General features: G+C 42.1%; 1 protein-coding gene across 1 annotated transcript in view; it reads left to right on the top strand.

Annotated features, from left to right (window-relative positions):
• Positions 1-15,127, top strand: part of mao (monoamine oxidase) — a 112,990-nt gene extending 97,863 nt beyond the window's left edge. Inside the window, exons 14-15 of the mRNA XM_055644638.1 lie at positions 11,216-11,278; positions 12,837-15,127. Coding sequence (XP_055500613.1) covers positions 11,216-11,278; positions 12,837-12,992 — 219 coding nt within the window. The 3' untranslated portion in view covers positions 12,993-15,127. The remainder of the gene's footprint in view (positions 1-11,215; positions 11,279-12,836) is intronic.
• Positions 15,128-16,546: the final 1,419 nt, after the last annotated feature.

Below are 16,546 nucleotides of genomic sequence, written 5' to 3'. Positions count from 1 at the left end.
ACCGTGGGAACTCCTGCGAACGGTGAACCCGGAAGCTGGACAGAGGGGACAGAAGGTGAGTAAAAATTGTCTTCTGTGGGATTGAATTTAAAAAATAAAGATTTGCATCCGCATATGGACATCAACTTATTCATGAGTTATGTTAATGAGATTCAAGAAAATATCTATAATCTTTAAAAGGGACTTTACTGAAAGGTCCCGCATTTTTATGGTCCGTGAGAAATTTTTCACATGTACTTCTTTGAGAGATACAGCTCGGAGTCCTCGCCGACCAGCGATCGATGCCTTTTCGAAGCAGGGTCCGGAACGCTACCAATCAATGTTCTCCAGAGACCCGTGTAAAGGAGTGAACTGCACATGCTGGTTTAAAACAAAGACAGACACAAAAAGCTGGAGTAACTCAGCGAGTCAAGCAGCATCTCTGGAGAAAAATAGGTGGTGTTTCGGACGAGACACATCTTCAGACTCAATTCCGATTAGGATGTCTGAAGAAGGGTTCCGATTCGAATCGCCACCTATTCTTTTTCTCCAGAGAAGCTGCCTGACCCGCTGACTTACTCCAGCTTTTTATGTTTTTCTTCCCAGATCTGACTTACCTGCTGAGTTACACCAACATTTTGTGTCCTTTAGTGCGTATTAACCAGCATCTGCAGTTCCTTTAGACATTACCTAACTTCAGATTTTAGAGATATAGCGCGGAAACAGGCCCTTCGGCCCACTGAGTCCGCGCCGACCACCTATTCTTATACACTCCAGGGACAATTTTACAATGTTACCGAAGCCGATTAACTTACAAACCTGTAATCTCTAGAGTGTGAGAGGAAACCGGTGCACCCATGGTCAGGATCGAACCCCGGTCTCTGGGGCTGTGAGGCAGCAACTCAACCACTGTGCTGCATGTAGTCAGATTTAATAAATTGCTAATAGAGTAAATTATTAGTCAATTAATAATAGAATCAATTATTGTTGGTGACATTTCACCTACGAATATCAGCCTATTTTTGCAGAGTTAAGGGCCAATTAGGCATAGCAAAAGGTATGAACACTTTTAAACATTTTTTTCCGACTATTTTGTCAAATGCAAATACAGGGAAAATGATCAAAGTGCTCACATGGCTCACTCTTAGAAACGTTCTGAGTTTAGATGTTCCGTGTATTCCTTCTTAAAGTATAAATTGTTGTGTGGCCAGGGGTGCGATTGAGAACAGCTGGGAAAGGGCGGAGGGGGCGTCACGAATAACAGCGTTTTCCTGGCCATATTATGGCCCATTCCCCAACCGTAACATTAATCAAGCTCTGTCTAACTCCGCCTTCACACCATCCCCCTGTGACATGGGTTAGTCATCGCTGGGCAGGCTTTGGGCCGAATGGCCTGCCAACGGGAGTCAGAGACTTGACACTGAGATCCATTGTGCAGCAAGGAACTGCGGATGCTGGTTTTTACCGAAGATAGACACAAACGCCACCTGTTCATTTTCTCCAGAGATGTTGCCCTGACCCATTGAGTTACTCCAACATTTTGTGTCTGTGTTCACTATGAACATTGAATTATTTAATTTTAGGTGACTTACACTCTCTCTCTCTCCCCCGCCCCCCCCCTCCTGCCCCCCCCCCCCCCCCCCCCCCATGCAGTAAATGTCGGTTAACCAGTCCAAGGTTTGCAACGCTGGTTCCCTCTTGGGATCACACTATCCCTAGCCAACAATTGGCCTATCAGGGAACCAAATATAGACATAAAGTGCTGGAGTGACTCAGTGGGTCAGGCAGCATCTCTGGAGGAAAGGGTTAGGCGACATTTCGGGTCGGGACCCCTCTTCAAAATACCCTGCTGAGGTCATCTGTTGTTGGCCCTGATTTGTCCCGGTCTTTTCTTGCTTCCAGTTCCCCCCTACAATCATCCCAAAGAAGGGTCCCGACCAAAAATGGAATCTATTCCTTTTCTCCAGAGATGCTACTTGGCCCGCTGAGTTACTTTTAAACTTAAATTTAAACTTGGGCGCAACTAACATTGTCTTACTACCGTGGGAACTCTTTAACTCAGCGGGCAGGCAGCAGTTAATTGTTGCTCCCTTCAGTTTCCCAGGGGGTCGGGACGGGACTGGAGTTGGGAGGGAAAGGTGGGGGAGTCGAGGGAGAGGAGGAGGAGACAGATGGGGGTGTCTTCATTTACTGGCGGCGGGTGTCTGTCACTGAAACAGGCAGGTGAGATTTCACATCCACCTTGTGTGTGCCTCTCTCTCTCCCCTCCCTCCCCTCACACAGGCTGAGAGACTCAGCCTCTGTGAGTGTACGTCTCTTTCTCCCCCTCTCCCACACACAGTAAAGACCGAGTAACTGTGCTCACTCCATCTGTGTCTCCCACATACACAGTAAAACTCTGCTTTGTGTGTGTATATACCAATTCAACCAAGGGAGGATATTTATAGTGTGTGGGGAAAAAAAAGTGACATAATTTGTGTCACGTGATGATTTAATTACACTTGACAGTTTACAATGTCATTCAAGATTTAACGGGAAAGCTCGGGAGACGGACAAGTCACTCGCACAAATAACAGAAATGCCGAGTACCGTGGGAACTCTTTGTCTACGCCCCCGTTATATCGTATGATATCGTGCTAGACCACGACCACTTCACTCTGGTTACATCTTGCGTCAAGTCGCCCCGTGAAAAAGGCCTATAATGGTTCATGAACCTCTAAGCTCCTTTATCAAATCCGGTTCATTACATAACACTAAATCTAGATTTGCCTTCTCCCTGGTAGGCTCCAATACAAGCTGCTCTAAGAATCCATCACAGAGGCACTCCACAAACTCCCTTTCTTGGGGTCCAGTATCAATCTGATTTTCCCAGTCTACCTGCATGTTCAAATCTCCCATAACAACTGTAGCATTACCTTTACTACATGCCAATTTTAACTCCTGATTCAACTTGCACCCTATATCCAGGCTACTGTTTGGGGGCCTGTAGATAAGTCCCATTAGGGTATTTTTACCCTTACAATTCCTTAGTTCTATCCATACTGACTCCACATCTCCTGTTACAATGTCACCCCTTGCAAGGGACTGAATTTCATTCCTCACCAACAGAGCAACCCCACCCCCTCTGCCCACCTGTCTGTCTTTTCAATAGGATGTATACCCTTGAATATTCAGTTCCCAGCCCTGGCCCTCTTGCAGCCACGTCTCAGTAATTCCCACAACATCATACTTGCCAATTTCTAACTGAGCCTCAAGCTCGTCCACTTTATTCATTATACTTCACGCATTCATATACAACACTTTGACCTCCATATTCAAGTCCCCCCTCGCACTGCTCGCAATTGGCCCTGACCTTACTCCTTTATCCCTTATAGAACTTTCCTTCCAATTAATTCGAGAATCTTTTGTAATGTTTCCTGTACTCACTTCCCCTTCAACTCCATCTTTATACTCCCAATTTGTCAATCCCTCCCCCCCCCACTATTTAGTTTAAACCCACACATGTAGCCCTAGCAAACCTGCCTGCCAGAATGTCATCCCCCTCCAGTTAAGGTGTAACCCGTCCCTTTTGTGCAGGTCACCCCTACACCAGAAGAGATCCCAGTGGTCTTGAAATCTAAATCCTTGCTCCCTGCTCCAGCCTTTCAGCCACATATTCAGATCCCCCATCTCCCTGTTCCTGTCTTCACTAGCACGAGGTACTGGAAGCAATCCAGAGATAACCACCCTAGAAGTCCTGCCTTTCAGTCTTCTTCCCAACTCTCTAAACTCATGTTGGAGAACCTCCTTCCTCTTCTTCCCGATGTCGTTTGTGCCTAGATGCACAACTACTGCCGGCTGTTCACCTTCTCTCTCGACGATGTTCTGAATTCAGCTTGTGACATCCTGAACCCTGGCACCAGGGAGGCATAGCAAGCACAAAGCACAATGTTAAACGTTTAAAATGCCTCTGATAATACTCTGCACCTTCAATTATGCAGTGATAAATACAATTATTTTATATTGAGGCATAATGCATGTCAGAGTTAATTTGCTATTTTACATTAATTTGAAAATGCATTATATGCCAAAATTAATTATTTATGTGAAAGTAATCTCACAATACAATTTTCAGTAACCTTAAACTAATTAGAAAATGTAATTTAGATTAGAATTGATGCCATTCATGTATTTTCTTTTACCATGTTTGCATTGTTCTGAGATGTCCGGTATTCTGCATAAACTAGGGCAGAGAAGAGCTCACCAATGGAGTGAAATCATTTGCCTTCCTATTTCTGAATTTTCTATAATTCTGCATTGGCATGAACCCCTTGCGCCCCTCCCCCCCACATGTATGCATGTAAACAATCATGGCACAATCTTTTGCTCTGCTGTGACAGCAAGTTAAAATAATAGGGAACCTAGGCAACAAATTCCATGTAGTTGTCAATAGGAAATGCATTATTAACATAGAAACATAGAAATTAGGTGCAGGAGTAGGCCATTCGGCCCTTCGAGCCTGCACCGCCATTCAATATGATCATGGCTGATCATCCAACTCAGTATCCCGTACCTGCCTTCTCTCCATACCCCCTGATCCCCTTAGCCACAACGGCCAGATCTAACTCCCTCTTAAATATAGCCAATGAACTGGCCTCAACTACCCTCTGTGGCAGAGAGTTCCAGAGATTCACCACTCTCTGTGTGAAAAAAGTTCTTCTCATCTCGGTTTTAAAGGATTTCCCCCTAATCCTTAAGCTGTGACCCCTTGTCCTGGACTTCCCTAACATCGGGAACAATCTTCCTGCATCTAGCCTGTCCAACTACTTAAGAATTTTGTAAGTTTCTATAAGATCCCCTCTCAATCTCCTAAATTCTAGAGAGTATAAACCAAGTCTATCCAGTCTTTCTTCATAAGATTGACATTAATATTAACACTCAAACATTATTTACCTTCATCCAATTTGCCTAACAGTCTATGACTACTTTGCTTTAATTCCTGATTGCTGCTTTAATAAAGGCCATTTTTATACATTTTGGTTTCACCATGTAGAAATTACAGTTGTATTTATACATAGTCCCCCCATTTCAGGGCATCATAATGTTTGGGACATAGTAATGTCACGTAAATGAAAGTGGTCATGTTTAGTATTTTGTTACATATCCTTTGCATGCAATGACTGCTTGAAGTCTGCGATTCATGGACATCACTAGTTGATGGGTGTCTTCTCTGGTGATGCTCTGCCAGGCCTGTATTGCAGCCATCTTTAGCTTGTGCTTGTTTTGGGGCCTAGTCCCCTTCAATTTTCTCTTCAGCATATAAAAGGCATGCTCAATTGGGTTCAAATCGGGTGATTGACTTGGCCACTAAAGAATTGACCATTTTTTAGCTTTGAAAAACTCCTTTGTTGCCTTTATTAAAATCTGACTGTGCACTTTAACCATATGTGATTTTTTTTTCTATTACAAATCTCAAATTGTGGAGTACAGAGGCAAATAAATAAATGATGGGTCTTTGTCCCAAACATTATGGAGGGCACTGTATGTCTCCCTAATTGATTTAGATTATGGTCTCCCTTGATCTTCTGTTTGTTCTGAGTAGAAATAATCCACATCTCTAATACTGTTGTCAAATCAGGAATAATCCTCAGTGTCAATCTGCAAGGCCTTTGAAAATGCTAACATAACCGTGGCAATACAATATGTCCAGTTATACCAATTAGTGGTGTGTGACTGTGCCGGTTTCTCCTGAAGTCAACGGTGACCTCCTTTGTTTTGTCAACATTCAGGATCAAATTGTTCGTGTTGCACCAGTCCCCACCAGTTATTTCACCTCCTCACTGTTAGCCAGTTCATTGTCGTCCCGAATAAGGTCCATCACTGTTGTGTCATCTGCGTACTTCATGATGTGGTTGTACTAAACCTGGCACAACAGTCGTGGGTGATCAGGGTAAACAGCAGTGGACTCAGGAGGCAGCCCTGAGGAGAACCGGTGCTCAGAGAGTTGATGTTGGAGGTGTTGTTTCCAACCCGCACTGACTGGGGTCTCACAGTGAGGAAGTCCAGTAGCCAGGTACACAAGGGGGTGCTGAGACCCAATGAACCCAATTTGCTTACCAAGTGCTGAGGGATGATTGTATTGAATGCTGAACTAAAGTCCACGAACAACATTCGCACATGTGTGTTCTTCTCCTCTGGATGTGCCAGGCTCAGATCAGAAAACTACTACTCAATGCTCTGATGTATGCACGGCTGAGTGCTATTGCAATGATCAATATATGTTAATACAATTAATGCTTTGCTTTTATTCATAGCTATCCATTATCATCTTTGTGGTATATTGGGAAGATTGTTTAACTGCTTGTTTATTTCCCTCATTTTACCTTATTTCAAGTCGTCAAGTCAAGTCAAGTTTATTTGTCACATACACATACGAGATGTGCAGTGAAATGAAAGTGGCAATGCTCGCGGAACAACAAAACAACCAAACAATTTATAAACACAATCATAACACACATATTATTTTACATAATAAATAATAGAAGGAAAAACGTTCTGTACAGTTAGTCCCTGGTGAGATAGGCGTTTACAGTCCGAATTGCCTCTGGGAAGAAAAACTCCTTCTAAACATCCGTTTCACTGCGTGGCAACGGAGGCTGATGCCTGACCGTAGCGGCTTTCCGTTGCAGGGGTGGAAAAGGTCTAGATGATTTTGTTTGCTCTGGAGTTGCACCTCCTGTTGTATATAGTTCCTGCAGGGGGGTGAGTGAGTTTGAGATGGTACTGGCCGAACGCACTACTCTCTGCAGAGCCTTCTTGTCCTTGGCAGAGCAATTCCCGAACCAGATGGTAATGTTCCAAGATGCTTTCCACCGCCGCTGCGTAGAAGCACTATAGGATCCTCGGAGACACTCTGAATTCCCACAATTGCCTGAGGTTGTAAAGGCGCTGCCTTGCCTTACTCACCAGTGCTGAGGCGTGTGATGACCATGTCATATCCTCAGAGATGTGGACTCCCAGATATTTAAAACAGGTTGAGGTTATGTGCAACTCGTCCCACTCAGTCGGAATGGCATGGATTGGGGAGGTCCCTAAACATTTTGGCTCCTGATTGTCTGTTTTTTGTCAGAAAAGCATAGATAATCATTTTAACAATTACTGCAATTAAGTGGTTGAGATGGTACTGGCCTAATAAAATCAGGAACCCCATGAACTGTTGCCAATCCGTTTATATTACTATAATCTTGAATGGCATTTTAACTTGGAGCTGTGTCGGGAAGAAGCGGTGTCATTATGACCAGGCAACGGCAAATCTGCAACAAAAAAAATATATACATTCACTTCAGCACTGCCTACTTCAACCTTCATAACATTATTGATTTTGCCCTTCTCTCAGACCACTAGCTGCAGAGAGCTTTCTTCATCCTTTTCTGGATTCAACTCTGCCAGTACTCTCCTGGTTAACCTCCCAACTTCCACCCTCGGAAAATAAAAGTTAAAAGTGCGGGATATATTCAAGAGGGCAGGCAACATCCTTGGGGGAGAAACTGAGTTCATGTTTAGCGGATGACTTATTCTTAGAACCCTGCTGATAGGTTATGAGCTTGAAGCATTAACTTTGTTTCTCTTTCCATTACATGCTGCCTGAATATTTCATTCTGATTTGATTTCAATTCTCACAAAGCCAATGTTTTGTTCCACAAAACTTGAGCTCATCTGGACTTTGCTGTCTATGTTCGAATCTGCACAAAGTCCCATTCATGCTTCACCAGTTTTCCTAAATTGCATTGACTCTTCATTAACACACTCATTCAAATATTTAAACCCTTATAAGGCCTCACCTCTATCCTCTGACTTCCAGCACACTATGCTCGAATTCTGGACTTTTGTGCATCTAACAAAGATGTATTTACTTTTTATTTTTACCATATGAAAATTGTGTCCCGATTTAAACACTTTTGCCAACCAATTTCTAACACCTCGGTCAGGAAGCCTGGGAATGGGAGGAAGCACTAAATGAAGTATGCCCTAAATCTTTGGTTTCTAATTTAATGAATTACTAGGATACAATAGCTTGATGCTAAGTAGTCAGATTTGCCTACGATAGCAAAAATGGGAGTGTCAAAATAGCCAGGATTGCAGATGGAAATAAGAATAATTGCAATGAACTGCATGCAGACTGTCAACATTGTCTTGGTGGATATTTTACACTGATGATATATATCACTGTGTAGAGAGTGCACCATCAAAACAACGTGCCCTTTGTGACTTTAGCAGAGCAAAATATAAACATGTTAATATTTCTTGACAACCAACCCCCTCACAACAACACAAAAAAGTAGGAGCAGAGATAGGCAATCAAGCCATTCAAGCCTGTCCTGCCATTCAGTACAATCCTGGCTGATCTACCACAGGCCACAATTATTCCTTTGTGCTAGATCCCCATAGCCTTCAAACCCTTGATCTTTTAAAAATATATCCACCTACACTTTAACTACTTCTATTGAACTGGCCTCCAAAATGCCCTAGAACAGAGTATTCCACAGATTCACTATCCTCTGCAATAAGAAATGTATTTGTACCTTGGATTTAGATCATCCTGTCCAAATGTTTTACAAAAATGTTGTAATTATACTTCCTCTAGCAGCTTGTTGCATGTACAGTGGCTTGCAAAAGTATTCATACCCCTTGAACTTTTCCACATTTTGTCACGTTACAACCGCAAACGTAAATGGATTTTATTGGGATTTTATGTCATAGACCAACACAAAGTGGCGCATAATTGTGAAGTGGAAGGAAAATGATACATGGCTTTCAATTATTTTGACAAATAAAAAACTGAAAAGTGTGGCGTGCAAAAGTATTCAGCCCCCCTGAGTCAATACTCTGTAGAACCACCTTTCCCTGCAATTACAGCTGCAATTCTTTTGGGGTATGTCTCTACCAGCTTTGCACATCCAGAGACTGAAATTTTTGCCCATTCTTCTTTGCAAAATAGCTCAAGCTCAGTCAGATTGGATGGAGAGCCTCTGTGAACAGCAATTTTCAAGTCTTGCCAGAGATTCTCAATTGGATTTAGGTCTGGACTTTGACTGGGCCATTCTAACATATGAATATGCTTTGATCTAAACTATTCCATTGTAGCTCTGGCTGTATGTTTACGGTCGTTGTCCTGCTGGAACGTGAACCTCCGCCCCAGTCTCAAGTCTTTTGCAGACTTTAACAGGTTTTCTTCCACGATTGCCCTGTGTTTTGCTCCATCCATCTTCCCATCAACTCTGACCAGCTTCCCTGTCCCTGCTGAAGAAATGCATGATGCTGCCACCACCATGTTTCACAGTGGGGATGGTGTGTTCAGGGTGATGTGCAGTGTTAGTTTTCCACTACACATAGCGTTTTGCATTTAGGCCAAAACTTCAATTTTGGTCTCATCTGACCAGAGCACCTTCCTCCACATGTTTGCTGTCTCCCCCACATGGCTTGTGGCAAATTGCAAACGGGACTTCTTATGGCTTTTTTTCAACAATTACTTTCTTCTTGCCACTCTTCCATAAAGGCCCGATTTGTGGAAAGCACGACTAATAGTTGTCCTGTGGACAGATTCTCCCACCTGAGCTGTGGATCTCTGCAGCTCCTCCAGAGTTACCATGGGCCTCATGGCTGCTTCTCTGATCAACGCTCTCCTTGCCCGGCCTGTCAGTTTAGGTGGACGGCCATGTCCTGGTAGGTTTGCAGTTGTGCCATACTCTTTCCATTTTTGGATGATGGATTGAACAGTGCTCCGTGAGATGTTCAAAGCTTGGGATATTTTTTTATAACCTAACCCTGCTTTAAACTTCTCCACAACTTTATCCCTGACCTGTCTGGGGTGTTCCTTGGACTTCATGATGCTGTTTGTTCACTAATGTTCTCTAACACACCTCTGAGGTCTTCACAGAACAGCTGTATTCATACTGAGATTAGATTACACACAAGTGGACTCTATTTACTAATTAGGTGACTTCTGAAGGCAATTGGTTGCACTGGATTTTATTTAGGGGTATCAGAGTAAAGGGGGCTGAATACTTTTGCATGCCACACTTTTCAGTTTTTTATTTGTAAAAAAAATTGAAAATCATGTATCATTTTCCTTCCACTTCACAATTACGCGCCACTTTGTGTTGGTCTATCACATAAAATACATTTACATTTGTGGTTGTAACGTGACAAAATGTGAAAAAGTTCAAGGGGTATGAATACTTTTGCAAGCCACTGTATACACATTGTTTTATATATGTGAAAAACCTGCTCCTTAGATCCCATCTAAATCTTTCCATTCCCACCCTAAACCTGTGCCGTCTAATTTTAGATACTTCTACCCTAGGACCATTCACTTGAATGTATGAACCTCCGTATGGTGAACCCCTCAGCCTCCTCTGCTCCAAAGAACATCTTCCCATCCTAACCTCATAACTCAAGCTCACCAGTCCAGAGCATCCCAGTTCATAATTTTTGCAGTGTCTATAGCTTAACCACGTCATTCCTATAGTATAGTGGCCAGAACTAAACATAATACTCCACAAGTGCAAGCCCACCAAAGCCGTGTACAGCTGTAATGTGACCTGTCTACCTGTGTCGCCACTTTCAGGAACCCCTGTACTTGTAACCCTCGGTCTCACTGTTCTCCAACATTTCCCAATGTTTTATAGAATACTGCTGCTCTCCCAGGAATAGTACCAAGAGCTCTTTAAATATACAGTATCTGTATAGCGAAGCAAGATTGAACATCTCATTTAAAGCAACACACTTCAGTTTTGCACTGAAGTACCAATATAACCCAAACCCTGTGAGATTTTATTTATCATCTCTTATCAGAGAGAGGTAAATGCCACCACTGCACTACACTGGGAGTGCTTGATTGGAATATTTTCCAGGCTGCAGCCAAAACATATTACTATCGGAAAACTATTTACTTCAGATTATACAACCTTAGAGTTTGCAGTTGTTATCCATTAATAACATTGTTTACTGGTGACATATATTGGAGTAATCTACTATGTACCCGGTCTCACAAAACTATTATCCAAATGTTGAAATGTCACTTTAAGCATATAAATATGGGGGCAAGGCAGATGTGTTGATCCAAACTAATATCAGTGCCCATTTTAGTATCATTTGATACTAACTGTTTGACAAAGGGCTAGGTAAGTAATGGTTGCCTAGTGGAGGGGGGGGGGGTGAATTAAAAAAGCTTACATTTTTAAAATATATTTTTCAGATTTTGTATGAGATGGGGCAAATTTCAGAATGTGAGATTTGGCAGTCTGAGTCTGCTTCCATGGTAAGTTCTTGAATATCTTGTGATGTCTCTTTTTCATGACCTTATGGGGTACATCTTGCCTGGAGTTAACATGACATTTTATCCACTCATTTCATTAACTGGGGCCTTGAGCTACTTTTAAATAAACTATTTGGTGCATTGACATAAAGAATCCAGTTATTTTTACCATATACATATGCTTGTCTTCTCATTACATTTTAAATTATTTGAACACTTGTGTGAATCCCATGCAGAAGGATCACAATTATTTTTAAATTGAAACACTTGTCTGTTTTCCTCTGTTAATTTTTAGAATGTTATTAACCACATTCAATCAGTAAAAACTCTTGTGCATTAGAACATGATTTTCATCTGTGTAACTTAATTAAAAGTAAGATTTATGTTTGCGAGTAGTTTTCTTCTACTGTATCTCTGTTGATAATTGAATACGCCTTTGGATTTGGTTAATTGTGTTTCTGAGGTTTTATTTTGTTGGGCTCAGGAGTTCTGAATCAAATCTCTGATCCAAAAGATCTGTCCCCTATTAACAGGAACAAGGCTGCTTTGGCTTGGGGCATCTCTTTCATTACTGACAGAATCTCAGAAGTTTTACAGTACAGAAGGAGATTTTGCTAGCTTTATACAGAGCAATCCAGCAAATCTCACATCCCCGACCTTTCCCAACAACCCTATCTATTTCCTTTGACCTGTTAATTTGCCTTCTGAATAATACGATTGCTTCCACTCACAGCACCTTACACCCCCCCAATCCGCTACTCCCAGCAGTTCATTCCAGAATCTAACCACATGTTGAGGAAGATATTTTTTTGTTCATATTGATTTTTCTTGTTATGCCTTCATTTCATGACTTTATCTACCAGAGCCTTGTATATCACGTTATTCTCATCAACCATGTCCGTCACCTCATTCTGATTAAGCATGATTTGCCTTTAACAAATCTGAGCGGACTTTCCCTAATTACTGCAGTTTTGTCCATGTTAATCTAGTTCTATAGTCTATTATTGTCATCAAACTTGCCTCACTACTGGAATGAAACTGACTGGCCTGGAGCTACAGGCTCTATTCTTCCACCAGTTTTTGAACAAGGATGTAAGATTTGCAGTGTTTCAGTCCTTGGGATCCACCCCAATACCGACAAATAGCTGGATGATTATGGTCCAGGTCCAGCAGATTCCCCATTTACTTTCATCTGCAACCTAAGATGCATCCCATCTGGATTAATTGCCTTGTCCACTTTAAATATTCAGCCTTTCTAGTACTTCTAAAAACATTGCAACTGATTAGTGAATAGGTTTCTCAATTTTCTCTCTTTCCCTCTCCCCCATCATCCCGCTTCCCCCATTCTGTCAGCCAGTGTCTGACTCTGTTCCTGTCTTTCCCTCACGTGGCCTGCTCCATTTACAGTTTGCTGCTTTAATGACCAACTCCAATGATTTCAGCTTTCAATCTTGAAGTTTCATTCTGATTCTCACTTTGTTCCCTTGTACGTTTGAGACTTTTGTAGATTGTAGGCATTGAACATTTTTTCACTGAATGCAAATCTGAATATTTCTTTCAGGATGTTCCTGCATTCCCAATCAAGACAACTTTCTGGGAGAGAAACCTGCCTTCGGTTCCAGGAGTCATCAAGCTTTTTGGATGGTCAGCGTTTCTCACTTCTGCAGCTGCTGCAGGGTTCATTGTGTATAAAAAGGGACTCCTGAAAAATAATTAAGTTGGAGAAAGTTTGACGGTGGACCTTACTGCACACTTTTACTGTCAACATCACGTCAGTTGTGATAATCGTCTAAAAAATTCCTGCTTACCTAATACAATGATTGAGTTTCCCATGAGGAAATCTGTAGATCAAAATATCATCATGAATCCTCATTGAACTTTACTAAATTTTTACATTAACCCATTGGGAGATAATAAGGATCGTGAACAATATTGACAATATTACTAATTTTGCATGTATTGTTTATGTTTTGATATGACTTGATTTCACCTGATTTTATTCACTACATAACCATGTTTTAGATTTTAGAATTTGCCTTTACCTTTTCTGGACATAAATTCCTGGATTATTTTCCTAGTTAATGTGCTCATTGTTTCAATTGAAACATTTTGCCTATAATTTTGTTTACAGTAACTGAGTCTTATCAGAGAAGCTGTTGTATAATACATAGAATTAAGTGATATTAAAACACCAACAATTCTTATTATTATTCAGCTATTTTAGACAGCAATGCCTTTTAAAATTCCTAACATATATTTAATACCTCTGAGGTGTATATAAACACTCTAGTTATATAAACTTCTAGTTAAAAGAAATTGAGTGAGACATTATAGTGGGTGGTATTGTGCACATGAATTGTGTTCTTCAGCCACGAGGAATTTGCTTCTTTACACTATCTGTGAAAAGCTGATCAATTTGGTCAACAGATTTTAGGCAGCTCAACCATCATTTGTTTTCGCAGTTTCTTGAGGTATTGCATGAAAATCTTTTTTTTTTTTTTCTTAATGGCATAGATTTTCCATTTATATTGATTAAAATAACATATAATGGTCATTTAAAAACTAGAAATCGATGGTGCAGACTCACTTTATACTCCACAACCAATTGTGGTACTTAGCTCCAGATTTTGTGGTACTTAGCTCTTAACTATTTTGTTAAAATAGTTTTGGAAATAGACAAGTGAGAGCTCCCTGCTGATGTCACTGTACTTTTCAAACTTGAAAGACTGAAAGGAAATGTCAAAAGATTTAATTTTAACATAGAAACATAGAAAATAGGTGCAGGAGGAGGCCATTCGGCCCTTTGAGCCAGCACCGCCATTCATTGTGATCATGGCTGACCAACATGTTGGTTTGTGTTTCTGAATGAACACATCCTTGCACTTCCAGATATAGGCATTTTTCAATATTTTCATCCACATTTGGATTTTCTTATATTCATGAAAATAAAGCTGAGGCTAATTATAGCAACATAAATTTATTTAAATTCTGAATATATTATATATTTATATTTCTGACACTAAATGCAAAACCTTTTCCCTTCTGATTATTATACGTTGAGCAAAGATTTTATTTTGCCAATTAATTCATTCATTATATTAATCATTTGAAATTGTATGATTTAGCAAACTGAGATAAAATAAGAAATTATGTTAAAATTCAGGATCTAGATTGATAACATTATATCAGCAGAAGCAGGTAATTTCCAAGAAGTTGCATGACAACCAAATGTATGTGATAATGAATCCCAAATATTATGAGTACATGTTGAACATCAATGTGAGTTCAGTGTAATTGTGCTACAGCAGATATGAAAATACAGTGATGGATGGTGCAATTTGCGTATCAGTGTCTGTGGCAAAAATCTATATATTGGAACATTCTACAGTGATGCTGATATTGTCTTTTTTTAAAAGACTGAGTTTAGTCTTTGTGCCTTATCCCAATGTGGTGTTTTCATTTTCTCAAGTGCCTATGTGGCTGTCTTCAGTGTGCACATTTTCAGGCTGTAAGATTTGAAAGTTTTATAATGTTTCTTGTAACTTTGTATTTCTGTACTGGTACACAGACAACGTAAATTTGGTATAATCTGTAATGCGCTGATAGATAAAAAGGTCAGTGTTTTGTTTGAATCATGCCCATTACTCATTAATATCTTTATTGCTAAATGGAGCTAATGATAGTTTAATTCCATAGAAGATTATCAATCAATAATGTAAGGTCTAGGTGGGTCACATCTTATTGCTCTGTAGAATATTAAGAGAAAATGCAAGGAACTTAATAACGCACGCTAGCAGATTTTGCAATACATTTTCCGTACATTTAATAAATAAAAATCAAACATTTGCTCAATCATGTGAGATCGAGTGTTATAAATCAATCTTGTGCTTATAAGAATTGAAATGAATACTGTTGGTTACTGATCTGGTAATAAAACTGACGTGAACATTTTGCTGGATTAAAGTTTTAATTTAAGATTAACTTTGGAGTTTTCAGTACAGGTGTACAACCTTTTATCCGAAGTTCCAAATAACGAAAAGCTCCGAATAGCGGCCATTTTTTCGGTCCTTGAAGAAAGGTCCTTGAAGACGTTCACCGAAGGCGGCCCGCAGAGGTGACAGCGGAACCTCCGGTCGGTCCTCAAAGAAAGGGGAACTAAATCCCCATTCATAAAAGAGAAGGTGCGTGGGAGGGTTAACAAATGACAATCTGCTGCTGCCTGCCCGCTGAGTTAAAAAGTTCCCACGGTAGACTCACGATACACAGGGGGCTTTGCACTGTCTTCACGTCGGAGTTGCCAGCAGGTCAGTGCAAGTCACCAGAGACGTCAGGACCAACGGGACACCGGCCCCCAGGCCCACTGCAAGCACGGAGATCACAGAGACCCACAGCCAGCAGCAGCCCAGCCCCATTCCAACTCCAGAGGAACACGCTTCCCGTAGGGACAGAAGCTGATGGTGTGCAAGGTAGGTCTTGGTCTTGGGGTTGCGGATGAGGGGTAGCAGCTCGGGCTGTGACGTCTCCAGCCACCCCCCTGTACAGGAGCTGAGACTGGGAACTGTGGGGTGGTTTGCAGTTGCAGAGGGAGGGGGCAAGGGCGGTAAAGTTCCCAGTCTCAGCTCCATTCCAGGGGGGTGGCCGGAGACGTCAGGCCCAACGGGACACCGACTGCAAGCACGGAGATCCCAGAGACTCACAGCCAGCAGCAACTCTAGCCCAGCCCCGCTCCAACTCCAGAGGAACCCGGGTTGCGGATGAGGGGGCGCAACTCGGGCTGTGGGCGAACTGCCACTTGTCGCTGTAGCGGCGCATCGGGGAGCGGGTTCTTGTTGGTCCTGACGTCTCCGGCCACCCCCCTGGACAGGAGCTGAGAGACGTCAGGACCACCAGAAGCCGCTCCCCAATGGGCCGCTACAGCGACAAGTGGCAGTTCGCCCACAGCCCGAGCTGCGCCCCCTCATCGGGACACTGACCCCCAGGCCCACTGCAAGCACGGAGATCCCAGAGACTCACAGCCAGCAACAACTCTAGCCCAGCCCCGCTCCAACTCCAGAGGAACCCGGGTTGCGGATGAGGGGGCGCAGCTCGGGCTGTGGGCGAACTGCCACTTGTCGCTGTAGCGGCCCATCGGGGAGCGGATTCCTCTGGAGTTGGAGGGACAGGGAGACACAGCGGCTTTTGAGAATGGTGGGCAATCACTTCCAAAGTTCTGCCCACACAGTCAGTACACCTCTCCTACACTTGTCTCCCGCACTAAGATCATCTCGCAGA

The sequence above is a fragment of the Leucoraja erinacea genome, chromosome 13, assembly GCF_028641065.1.
Source record: "Leucoraja erinacea ecotype New England chromosome 13, Leri_hhj_1, whole genome shotgun sequence".
Lineage (NCBI taxonomy): Eukaryota > Metazoa > Chordata > Chondrichthyes > Rajiformes > Rajidae > Leucoraja > Leucoraja erinaceus.
The sequence above is the reverse complement of the archived record's forward strand: the minus strand, read 5'-3'. Positions and strand labels throughout refer to the sequence as shown.